This window comes from Myripristis murdjan, chromosome 18 (assembly GCF_902150065.1).
Source record: "Myripristis murdjan chromosome 18, fMyrMur1.1, whole genome shotgun sequence".
NCBI classification, from domain to species: Eukaryota; Metazoa; Chordata; class Actinopteri; order Holocentriformes; family Holocentridae; genus Myripristis; species Myripristis murdjan.
Genome location: NC_043997.1, coordinates 20,194,345 through 20,207,654, shown reverse-complemented (window position 1 = coordinate 20,207,654; position 13,310 = coordinate 20,194,345). Strand labels below are relative to the sequence as shown.

Genomic DNA, 13,310 nt, shown 5'->3' with positions numbered 1-13,310 from the left:
AGTTACCCGCAAACCCAAAATACTGCAGTTATGCATTGCACTGACATTTTTTGTTTCTAAGTTACGAATTAGAATAAATGTAGTAGTGACAGACCTTGTTCGGTGGAGGCTGCTGGCTTCACTCAGCGTTTAGTGTTAAAATGAAAAAGGTGTGACATGACAGATGACATGAACACAACATCACTCAGCTGTGTGAAAGGTGTGACCCCACCAGACACACCTGAGGGATAGTGTCTCCATATGATCTGTGATATTGTTTTGTGTGTTTTAATGACAGATAGAGGTATGTTGTCCAGAACCTGCACAGGGACAATAGTAGACCACACAAAATATACCTCTCAGCATTATGAGAAATATGCATATATCTTTAGAAAAAATATTAAACACAAGAAACAAAATAAACAAAGTGCAGAAAATATAAGAAAAAACAAAAAACTATTCATACCCTGTAAGCGCAATAAAAAAAAGGCCTGTTAAATTACATCTATAGAATACTGACATTTTACCTTTAAACTTTTGCATTGAGTATATGCATAATGACATATATCTACAAAAATTTGATAGAAAATGTATATATAAAATAGATGTATATTCATACTGTATGATTTTAAGAATAATTTCCAAGTGGCTGTCCCTGATGCCAGGTGGCAGAGACTGTAAGACTTGGTTGAGCCTTATGGAAAACGTTTTTTTGTAATATATATTTGAACTTTTGAGCGGTAGAACATAAGTGGTAGAACATAGTAGTAGCAATGAGTCGTAGTAACGGTATTGCAGTAATATTGTGATTGTTGGGGTTGTTATTGGAGTATAACATCATATTTCTGACGTTTATGTTTCATAACTCCATGCTACAGCGCAGTGCTCCTGAACGCACCCTCCAGGAAACCTCACAGCGCTGGCGGATGCCGGCCTCTGATTGGCCTGTGTGTCTGCTGGGCGCTCGATGTCTGTATCTCTGTGTCCCGCATCACGAGCGCTCCACGTTCCTTCAATGTTTTTAGCGTTAGACCCCGCCCTCCGGGACATTGCGCACTACAAAACATGCGCACATAGTGTCTTGCTGCGCCGGCGCGGAGTTTCAGAAGTTGTATAAATCGGTGGCGGGAGACGGAGCACTGAGCAGGATAGTGGCGATACGCTGACTGTTTATTTTTTTAGTTTTGATTTTCAGATATTAGCAGCAACAAGGCGCAACAGATAGCGCTAGTTACTTTTAATAAAATAATTGTCTTTGCTGAAGGGGGACGCAAGATGGATGATTTCGGAGTTTATGCAGTTTTCGGAGTAAACAGTCCGCCTCAGAGGCTCCTGTGGTAAGAAAGATCAACTCCAAACTTCAAATGACTCACCGTCATTGCTTCACTTTTATTTTTTAGCCTTACTTTCTTTGAATGGCAAGTAGATACTCACTATAAAGCTGTTGTAAACACTAACCAGTAGCCCGTGAAAAACGACATTCATTGCTTGACAGTTGGCGCGCCTTTAAATAATCTGAGTTTGGGGGAAGGAAATGCACCACAATTTGCTTTTTTGCAGCTACCTAACAGCACAACACATATGCATTACGTCGCTGGTGAGATTTTGCGTCTAGTATAGTGCTTTTAGTCATTTATTTGTGTTTCCTTCTCATTTTCAGTACCAGCGGGTCGTGTCGGGTGTCTCTTGCAGTACCGCCGGCCGCCCGCCAGGTGGTGCTGTTCAGCAGCGGGCCGTGGGGGGAGCGGATCTGCGTGAATGCAGACCTCAACGACGCTGACAGGATCCCAATCACTATCGGCAAGCTGACGCCATACAACAAGTAGGCCCACACTGCCTGAAACATGGATATCAGCTCTTCAGTTATTTTCAAGTGCAGGGCAGTGAATTAACCTCCTCAATGCAACTTGACTGTTGCCTCCATCAGGTGCCTGTCCTGGGAGCAGTGGGAGGAGGAGACCTGGACAGACGGGGTCACACTCACTGTCACCCTAGAGGGAGGAAACCTGGTGAATATCAGATGAACCCACACTGTCAGCTCGGCTGCATTTAACTTCTGCTTGCTGGTTCTTAACCTCGTCTTTGTCTTTCCAAAGAGGCCAAATATGTCCTGTTGAATTACAGGGAAATGTGTATAAAATTATACACAAAACATTTAGGTATTTTCTATTTGATGCAACGCCATAGTCATAAAACAGTGGCATCTTGGATTTGAATAGTTGATTCAGAGCTGTTGCTTCAATGAAGAATTGAAACCAGCTGTATAAAAAAAAAACTTCAGAACTACTCAAGGGGAAGTTAAATGCAAATATCAGAGTTCAACAGCAGTAAAATGGCCTTAAGAGACACTGTTGCCCTGCTGTGAACTGATAGAAGTCCATTATTCAATCATGAAGACTGCAGAGGCAAAGGGATTACCAGCAGCAAAATGCTAGAAAACTTACAATAATGCAATAAGGAGAGCTTAATCTGTTAAACCGCAGGACACTAAATTTGGCTGTTAGTGGATAAATTTTCCCTCCTGATCACCACTGATAAGTTTACTTTCAACTCTGAAGATGCACAGTGATGCAGCCTTATGTATGTTGTGTAAACCTTTTTTTTCCCCAGGTAAAAGCGGACTGGTCAGAACCAGAGCTCATGCTCGCCATGAAGGAATACACTCCAAAGGTAACTTTTAAGAGATGTAAAATTAGCAGTATTGATATTAGATACTGGGCTGATTTTAAGTAAATAAATAAATAAATGAAGTAAAATACTGTATTCGTGTTGGAGAACTACTTCACTATTAAAATCCCATGCGCCACAGTCAACAATTCAGAAATCAAAGCAAGTAGACTTGATTTTCTTTTTCTTTCTTTTTTTTCCCACACATGAAAAAAGACATACATTGAAGTGGTGGGAAATTGTAGGTTTGTTGTTCTCTGTAAGCCATTTTTTCAAGAAGGGCTACACATTTATTTTCATTTTGCCTGTAGTAAAAACTGAAATAGCTTGTTGATGCCCTGTCCCTGTTGTACCATCCCAGGACGCCATGGCGCCTCCTGCACCCCGAGAGCTCAACGGCAAGAGGAAGAGAGAGCGAACGGCGGAGGAGGAGGAAGATGTGGAGAAGGCGGCGAGGAGAGGAGAGCAGGAGGACAACGTGCGTCCTAACGGCGCTGTGGAGAAGACGACCCCTGTGAGAAAGGTCAGAGGTCAAGGCAGAGGAGGCCAGAGGCTGTTTGCCAGCGAGGGAGACGCTGCCAAGACGACAGCGGCAGGTGAGACGGAGACTTAAAGGACCGCAGGAATGTTTAGGGACATCAGGGAATTTTATCAACGGGTCATTTTGCAGGAATTTTTCACATATTTATCATATTAGCTGGTGGTTTTCAGCCCAGATTGCTCACAACACTGGAAAAAAACTTAGAATTGAATTACATTTAATGACATTTTACATCATGGAAACACTCTCAGCTATGGAAAGTCATGGAAAAGTAATCAAATTGAACGTCACGACTGCAGTGGGAATCCTGCCCTGTTTAATGAATTTTATTTAGCATCTTTTCTCTTTGATGTTCATGTAGTTGTAGCTTTTGGCAAGCAGTAAACCTTTATCAAATCAAACTAGCCACTGACTGTGACCAAAATGCTTGTGAGAGTGTGTGTAAACTCCCATGACTTGGTGTGTGTGGGTTTATAGGCATTTATTCTCGTTGCAGTATTGTGTCCTGTTTTCAGAAACTCTTCTTCCTACAGCTGATGGAGCGGGAGAGGCGCAGGGGATTGTGGGAAGGACGCCTCCGCACAGCACAACCAGGACGAAGGGTAGACAGGCCAAGACTCCCACACAGGCCGGTGAGTCTCAGCGAGCTTGTGCATAAACTTTACCACTTTTTGTTGTTGTCGTCGTTTTGTTTGCCATATTTATTCACTCCGCTGTATTCCAGCTGGCGTGTCGATGCAAATCGCCCACCTGAGGGCACAGAGTGAACTCAACCTGTATTTTCTCCTGGTCGTCTTTTCTATCTCTTCCAACTGCAGACGCTGGCAGACTTTGGCCAGTTTTTTTTTTCTCTGTGCTCCTCTATAGAACAAAGTAGTGATTAATGCAGAAATGTAACATGAACTTGGATGTGCAAAACTGAAAATCCAGCCAGTTATCAGTTCTTGCTCTTGCTTGTAAACTGAGGTGGTCAATCATTACACCACGAGGTTCAGATAGCTGTCTCAAACGTGTGTGTGTGTGTGTGTGTCATATTCAACACATTTAAACGACACCTCTCCTGTCACCTCCCCTGCAGCCCCACTCGTCAGCCCGTCAGGTCGCTGGGGTCAGACCATGTGTCCCATCGACGCTCAGACGGCAATTCTGATTGGAGGGCAGGGAGCCAGGATGCAGTTCTGCAAAGACCCCATGTGGAAGCTCTGCACAGGTCAGTCACACCTGGAGAGAGACAGTTAAAGAGCAGGGAGGGCTTAAAGAACCAACCAGTGATTTTGAATGTTTGGCCCATTCACTTCAATTTCCCCACATTTACATTTTACACGGCAACAAACCATTTAGTAAATCATGTGGCGGCACTGAAGATTTCACCACATATGATCAAAATCCCTCCACTTTCAAATATAGATTTTTTGTTGAATGTTCTGCTTCTGTGGCCAACAAATTCATTTCCATTCATAAATCACAGAATTGATCATTGTTTTGTAAGCTGTGTAAAGCAAATGTTTCCTTGGGGACTTGGCCAAAATGCAGAGGGAGCAGTGGGTAGCCAGACATATGAAATGCCATATGAAACCCATCAAGATTTGGCTGCCTTTATTAGAGCTGAACAATTAATATTATAATATTATAGAAATCACACATTTCCAAGTGCAGTATCCAAATCACATGGAGCAAGTATTTTTTGGTTAAATTTAAAGTGTGTGACATAATATCATTTTTATTGTGGTGCTACAGAGACACCCTGGCCCATAAATTGCATTTTCCAAATGTAATGAAACATGTTTGCTTGGTGTAGATATTAGTTAAAATCAAACTCATTTTAATAGCCTTTTCAGTGAAAATGAAAACTATGATGCAAAAATGATCATTACCACTAAAATTGTGATTCATATCACAATCACTGTATCTTTCAAAATAATGGCAGATTTTTTTTACATATCATTCGGCCCTACCTTACGAGACTAGGTGTGCATGACATCCCGTCTTCTTTGTCCGTCCGCCAGAGGACCTGTCCTGGGTTGCGGCGGAGACGCTGGCGGAGGGTCCCACCCCTGAGGCCAGGATCGGTCACACGGCGGTCTATGACCCCGACTCCAAACGGATCTTTGTGTTCGGCGGCTCCAAGAACAAGAAGTGGTTCAATGACGTTCACATCCTGGACACCCAGAGCTGGAAGTGGACCATGGTTGAGGTGTGTGTGTGTGTGTGTGTGTGTGCTGCAGTTTGACTCCTCACAAATACAGTATGATCACCAGAGAGGACCTTCACTGTTTGGCTTGAATTGCCTCTTTCAGATCCTGTTTTCTGAACTTACACATCTCCCCCCCTCTCTTCATGTCCTGCTTCTCGTCTCCTCTCCCTCAGGCTCAGGGGAAAGTGCCCCCCCTGGCCTACCACAGCTGTAGTTTGTTCCGGGGCGAACTGTTCGTGCTGGGAGGGGTGTTTCCCTGTCCCAACCCGGAGCCGGACGGCTGCAGCGACTCCCTGTACATCTTCGACCCGCACCTCTCCATTTGGTACCAGCCCATCGTCACGGGTGACAAGCTCTCCCCCCGCTCAGGGTGAGTCGTTTGATCTGAGTGCGTGTCTGAGCCCAAACACACACTCTCAGTTTGGCTTTGGTCTGACACTCTCACTTTCTGTCCTGCAGACACTCAGCGTGTGTGATGCAGGAGAGGAAGATCTATGTGTTTGGTGGATGGGACTTTCCTGTCTGCTACAACGACATGTACATGTTGGACCTGGGTAAGACGCACACACACACACACACACACACACACACACACATACCATGTTTCTGATTGGTCTCTTTCTCAGATTTTTCATTTGCTGTTCCAGGATGTCTGTAGGTCCTTTTTAATGTCAAATGTCTTAAACTCAATTTTATCAACACTCGGTCTTAAAGATTATTAAATAGTCTTAAATTTGAATTTATAAGGTCTTAATTTCCACATAAACATTTTATCAAATTGAATGTATCTGTCATTTAATGTCTTGCTGTCAAAATTAGTCAAGTTTTTCTGTATGAAAGTCAAAATTTCTTCTTTCTACAAAACTCTAAACCTACACTTCATACATACTCCCATACACTACATTTACATGTACAAAAAAAAAAGAAAAAAAAATCAGATTATTCATGTAAAGAGAAATCTATCAAGTTCTGTCTAAAACAAACAAACAAAAAAGTCCTGGTTAGATTTATTCCAGCAGCAGCTGTTGCTGAAATAATTAGCTGCTCCTGTTGTCAGCAAGCAAACTACTAAAACTGACATAGCACAAGGCCAAATGTACAGTAGGCCTAGTTATCTTTATATTGAACTGCTGTGCAAATTTGAATAACAAAACAGTGATTTTTTTCTCCCCAGAAATGAGTCTTAAATTTGGTTAAGATTTGTCTTGAAAGGGTCTTTTAAAAAGCTTTCAATTTAAATCTGATACCTCCAGAGCCTTTGGGTTCATTTTTGATGCAGATTTATGGGCCTGTGATCACTTTCCACATAATTGCTGCTTGTTTGTGTTATGTTTTGTCGTAATCATATCCCTGACACACACACATAAGAGTCATACATGGAAGCAATCTCTACAAAGGTCTACATATGTATCAGTTCTGTGTTTCTTTGTTTCTCAGGCCTGATGGAGTTTTCTGCAGTGAAAACAACAGGAAAAGCCCCCTCTCCTCGCAGGTACACACACAATAACATGAAATTACAACATTTCACTCATGTGTTAGACTTTGCATTGTTATTTATGTGTGTGTGTGTGTGTGTGTGTGTGTGTGTGTGTGTGTGTGTGTGTGTGTGTGTTCTAGCTGGCACGGTAGCGCGGTGCTCTCAGACACCAAGTTTCTGATCCATGGCGGTTACAACGGAAACAACGCTCTCAACGACACCTTCATCTTCGACACAGGTGAGAGAAAGCTTTTACACACGCGCACACACACACACACACACACGCCTGCCAAGGGGAGAGATTGGAGCTTCATTATTGTCTGGGTGTTAATACGGATTAGCTGAAAATAAATTCTTGTTCCACTCGTACACTCATCGTGTTGTCAAGAACAGATCACAGAACATCAGTTTAGCTCTAATTGTAAGAAATATAATTGCATATGGAAGCTGAACATAATTTGTTAAGAAGACTGGGTTTAAAACACATGGGTTGTGGCCCAGACTGCATGGGGTTAGCATGAGGTGGGCGTGTCTGCAAAGGGGAGACCCATGGCTGCCCAGAGAACCCATTTTCACTCAGATATCTAGAGGTCAAAGGTCAAAATAGCCACACTTGTTTTCCCATCGGCAAAATTTGTGCTTGTACTTAGGTTATCTAGTTTAATATAATACAAAATAAATCATTATACGGAATCTATTGTTGTTTCCCCCACCCCTAAAAGGAGGTCATTATGGCAGCAAAAGTAATAGAGCTCAGCAGGGAGAAAGAGATAAAATATAAACATGTAAATACAATATAAAATAAGCAGTATTAATGGAAAAACAGCAGCAGTAATTTGATTAAATGAACTGTAAACAGTGTTGGGCCTCTAAACATGATAGTTGTGTCAATTTTTTTCCCCCTGAAGATTATGTTTTTTGGCATTTCTGCTGACAGGAGAGGCAGGGGATAGAGAGGGGATCACATGCAGCAAACGGCCTGAGGTCAGATATGAACCCAGGCCACTGCGATCTCACTCGGCCTTAACATGTGGATAAATTAAGGACAGGCTTTCTATGGATAAATTGAGGATGACTGACATGCATGAATTCAGTTATAATATTTACTGGAATTTCCCATAAATATAATAATGCACCACTGATATAGGTTATTAAAAGAAATGTACATTACTGTAGGTATGCAGCTGCAGGAATATGAGTCTGTGTAGAGAGATGTAAACTACAGAAGCAAATGTGTGTTTACATCACTTTAGATTAGATTGGATATATGTGAATTAAGTATTGCTACATGTAGATTAGCATTATAAAAGCAGTTATTTCTTGTGTCTTTTATGCGCCATTTTGTTTTTTTCTCCCTGCAGTCTTCTAGCTGTATCTTATTGTATTTCTTAAACTATTTGCTGCCTCAACAACTCAGTTTTCCCCACAGTGATCATCGCGCTGTCGTCTAATCTTACATTTCATTCGCTCACTCAGACACCAACAGCTGGACCGAGGTGACCCACCCTGAGCTCTCGGTGCCGCGGGCGGGCCACTCCATCATCACCATGGAGACCGGCCGCCCTCGCCCTTCGGCAGAGGAGGAAGACGGCGATGAAGGTGCAGGTCGCACCGGCAGATGCCTGCTCATGTTTGGAGGCGGAGACAACGAGGGCGACTTCTACTCCGACCTGACGACCGTTTCCGTGGAGGAGCTGCTCCGTGAAATGTAACGATGACGTCTCAGAGGTGAACCCTCACTCCCCGATGACATGTGAAACCACCCCTTATTTTTATGTATATGTGATGTTTTCCTCTCTTTTTAAGTGTTTACTTTCCTTCTATTAAAGAGTTTATATTATTTAATTTCATTGTTTTGAAGTTATGTACATAAGGTTTATATTTTATATAACATGCTTTTTTGTTGGAAATTAAAAATCCCCAGTCTCTCATCATGGATCCGAGACTAGTTAGTTGTTGGGTTTTATGTAAATAGTTACTTCTCAGGTAAAATTTTAATTGTATTTTTATACATAAAACTGCGTTTCTCATTATCCTCTAAGGGAATGATGGATTATGTAGCAAGTATAAGGGTTTTCAATAGCCACTGTTACTTGAATACATTGCCACTGCAGGAGGTATTGCATTTGTTTTATTGGTTTCAGAAGCGTATTTGTTAATAGCTGTCATGTTCTCCAAATTGTGCTGCATCTGCTTCGTGTTGTCTGCTTGGAAAATCCTAATTTTGATTCCTCAGTTGCATTTGTGCTGTTTTTTTTTACTCAATAAACACTTGCATTTTTATAGTTGTCCTCTCTTTGACAAGTTAACCTCCACTGAATTTCTAATCCAGTGTACGAGAGGGAAGGGTATTTTCAAGTAACAGAGTCACCAATTAAACTTATCTGACTATGTAATTGATATTTGTTTATATTGGTCCATACCTTATGATCATTTATGGAAGATTATCATTTAACCCACCTTTTTAAATGACCACGAAATTATTAATACCTTTTGTATATTTTTTTCCACTGTTTTTTTTTTTTTTTTTTTTTTTTTTTTTTTTTTTTTTTAAATTGCTTGAGTGAGGATTTTCATCTTCAGGATTCATCTGTGATGCATTCAGTGGCCTCGTGGTGGCAGTAATGAGCTAATCAGCACCAGAGAGAAAAGGCCCCGCCACTGAAAATAGAAAATCAATGGATGCCTCTGTTTTCTTGCACAGTAAAGTCCAGATGGATGGCTGCAGCACTACCAGCATCTGTTTGTCTCGTGTTGGCTAGTTTGTCACCATCTTATCTTAAGTAATGCAATTTTAATCCAACTTTAAATACACGTTTAGGAATGCTTACAATGCTTACTTAAAAAAAAAAAAAAAAAAAAAAAAAAAAAATTGCCAGACAGCTCACTATTAAGTAATGTAACTTAATTGTAGAATGACTCTTGACATCCTAATGCTATGTTATTAGTTTCATTTTTAATTTTTTGACACCATCAGTGCAACACTTGTGATCTATTAAGGAGGAGAAAAATACATGTTATGACAGCCCATCATAAGTCATGCATTTTTCTTTACACAAGGACTAGAGTTACATTTATGTTTTGGGAGAATGAAATTGCAAGATGGCTTAAGCATACTACTTCTTTCTTAAACTGTGATCATGTTCTTTTAAGTCCTCTTGATTCCAAAATGATAGTTGGCAGAGAAATGAAGCCGATCATATTTTTCTCTGCTCTGTGCTGAAGATGATAATCTTGACAATAATGGTGATGATAACAAGAGTGTAGATCACAAAGACCAAACCCTCAGTTGAGTTTGGCGTAGAAATGACAGAGTATAGAAATGAGGGGGCGCGGGGGGCCCTGATGCCAGATGGTGACTGTGACCCCCTGACCTCCTTCACCTCAAAGACCTCCGGAGTCAACAGTGAAGAGAGAGACAGAGATGAGAGGAGGGGCAGAAGAGCTCTGGACGAAGGCGCAAGTGAAGTTCAGACAGACAAAGAGTCGTACAAACAACCAACCAGGCGAACACACGGTTATTTTTGTCGTCTGCAGAAGAAATTTTGGCCTGAAATGCAACTGGAGGGCCCACACAGGAGAGGAGCAGTGTGCCTGCAGCTTCTGCTGGCAAACGCTTCAACAGCAAAGCTCATCACATGCAGAAAGAGAAATTACACTCACCACGCTGACTGCAAACAGGGTGTCTGCAGGTCGTCAGAAAGTCTTAAATGAAATGGACTAAAATGGTCGAGCTCTTCTGCACGAAAGTGACCATTTGTGATGTTACAAAACTCTAAACCTCCTGCTGAAGCCTATAATTTATTTATACTGACATGCTACACCTAACCTGCTGGGAGAATGCCTGTTGTAGATCACTTTGTACTCACTCTCATATACTTGCTCATGAACATAAGACAACAGATTATTTGCTTGCATCTGTAGAGAGAAATCCACAAATATTCTTGGACTTAACTGTTCTAAGTTTTGTTACAAAAAAAAAAAAAAAAAAAATCCTGATTTGATGTTTTACACAGGCAGCTTGCTTGTTGTCAATAATCAAACTTATTCCTACCTGAAACTGACCTCGACACGAGACTGAATATATCATACGCTCATTTGAATAATGGTTACAACATGGCGTCGCATTCAGATGAGTCCTCCTGCTCATGCGGTGTGTATGAAACCTGATGGCCGACAGGTTTCAGACCAGGGTCATAGCTGTGGCGAGGGCTTCACACTCAGGGTTCGTGTACATGTAAATCACACAGATGCGCAAGAATCACAGCAAACTCCATACTTCCCCCTCCTGGAAAACAAAGTTGTCATAATCTAATTCTAACTCCAACATTTGGGGCAACAGCAGCAGCACTTGACACACACTCTGCAGTAAAACCACAGGAGCTGACTTTAAACCGAGTGTGAGAACCAGACTTTCTTGAAAGTGGACTGATCGGGTTAATTATAATCCTTTTTTATTTCCACCTCGTCGGCGGCTTCAGTTTTCTCTGGCCTCCTGCCAAAATGTTCTTCTGTTTGGTATCTCTGATTGTCTCATGTGGCGCTATAAATCACGTAACCACACCTCTTGTGTAAAACGTAGCCACATGAAACGTAACCACATGAAACATTGACGTTATGGACTGGAAAGCTGGTCTTCATCGCTTGTCATTAGCAAATGGAATTAATTTTACCACTGTTATTGTTTCCAAGTAACTTCTCCAACCAGTGAAGCTCTTATGCTGCACTGGATTATTAAGGTTATTACATGTTGGGCAAAACCAAGATGGTCCTTATTTCCGCACAATTTCTGTTCTGTATTTATGTATGTAGTCCAAGATATTTACACATCCCTTGCTTGTCATTTCTCCTCTAATGGTGTCTTGTCATTTATATTCTTTCGCTCTCTGTTCTCACGTTGCACTACATGGCTATATCTCAGCATCAAGACTTTTTGGCACTAGCTGGGCACACAAACAATCATTTTTATATTTTTGGCTTCACTTGCTTTCATGGTGCCAAGATCAAAACCAAGGGAACACTGTAATTTAAAACAACAGACAGAGAATACCTCCAGACCTTCATATGTCGTTTTAATTGTGTTGATTCATTTAAATTGTTGGAGCTCAATCTTCTCAATGGTCTTTGGTTTCATGAACATGTTCTTAGAAAGTACAAATTAAACTTCTCATTATGCATTTGGTGCTCTTGGTGCCAGTTCAGAATTCGTTCAGTATTAAAATGTCCTGAGTTTGGATGCCTCATTCCTGTGTGGAGTTAAAGCACAATGGTTGATTTGACAGCTACATTACATTTTGATCAAACCCCTGTTCTTTGTGATATTATTTTCTCAGGAAGATTTTCACACTAGCAATAGGAGGACAGAATATAATTAGGCATTTTTCACAGGAAGTTAAAAAATGCTAATGAGCAATAGTATCTCACTGTGAGCTTCTCTCCCTAGCATTGTTTAATGTTTCTGGATCTGCACATTTGGCTGGGAGTACACTTGGCGGAGACAGAATGAAGAACATGGGGGGGTAAATGAGAACAATTAAAGGATCTTCACAATCAAATCAGCTTTGATTAATGAGGCTGCTGCAACAGAGGCTGCTTTAGGAATACTCTCTCTCTGCTTTTTGTTATTGCACTTTATGAAGATGAAATTAGAGAGAAATGACCATCAAATTAACTTATGTCAATTGTTCACGCCTGTATCAGGGCTCAGGGGCGTGAAAATTCAAACATAATTAAATAACTGAGACCCTTGTTCATTTATGCTTATTTTGCCCACTGCCTCAGTGTTATATATATATAACCAGGCTGACTGAAAAATGGCTTGACAGAGAACCTGACGATAATATATCAAAAGTCTAGTAATGCTCAGAGGTTGCCAACCTCTACAGGCAATTGCACACAGAAAATGATTGGCTATATATCAAAACGTATTCATTCTTACTGTCTCAATCTGCCCAGATACTTTTTGGCACCCTGAAATGGACAGATTAAAGACTTGTTGTTGTTTAAATGTTCATCCAGTGTGGCTCAAAATACAGATCAACTGCAATTAACAGCGTGTAGTTTAACCTCCTACTCAGTGTGTTATTTCTCATGCAAACTAATAGAAGCACTGCAGCCAGGAGGAAAAAAAATCACAGTCCACATATTTATATTTAACACTATAAATGCTTTCAAAAAGGCATTAAAAGAATGAATAGATAGATAGATAGATAGATAGATAGATAGATAAGAAGCAATTCAACCTCATTGTCCCTGGAAAAACTTGTAACCTCAAATCTTTCCTTGCAATACACATGAGCGTCCTGCAGATGGCGACACTAAAGCATATTTTCTTTAGATTGCACCAAACTGGAGTGAGCTTATACAACAGGCCGAGTGAGATTCTAGTTCAGGTATTGTAGTGTGGAGGAGGGGAAAAATGGCTCTTAGCAATAGCAGTGACATCCCTTCTC

The 13,310-nt window shown here is 41.1% G+C and overlaps 1 protein-coding gene across 2 annotated transcripts; it reads left to right on the top strand.

The window, feature by feature from the left end:
- The first annotated feature begins 1,088 nt into the window (after nucleotides 1-1,088).
- On the top strand, nucleotides 1,089-9,135 carry krcp (kelch repeat-containing protein). Of its 2 annotated transcripts, none has more exons than XM_030076746.1 (13): nucleotides 1,089-1,316; nucleotides 1,640-1,801; nucleotides 1,907-1,988; nucleotides 2,590-2,649; nucleotides 3,008-3,242; nucleotides 3,721-3,819; nucleotides 4,266-4,397; nucleotides 5,194-5,381; nucleotides 5,555-5,751; nucleotides 5,841-5,935; nucleotides 6,819-6,873; nucleotides 6,999-7,096; nucleotides 8,335-9,135. In XM_030076746.1, exons 1-13 carry the CDS (start codon nucleotides 1,255-1,257, stop codon nucleotides 8,568-8,570), a joined length of 1,701 nt encoding a protein of 566 aa, XP_029932606.1. In that variant the 5' UTR covers nucleotides 1,089-1,254; the 3' UTR covers nucleotides 8,571-9,135. The 2 variants fall into 2 exon arrangements, with proteins under 2 accessions (XP_029932606.1, XP_029932605.1); XM_030076745.1 differs by having other exon boundaries at nucleotides 3,718-3,819.
- Nucleotides 9,136-13,310: the final 4,175 nt, after the last annotated feature.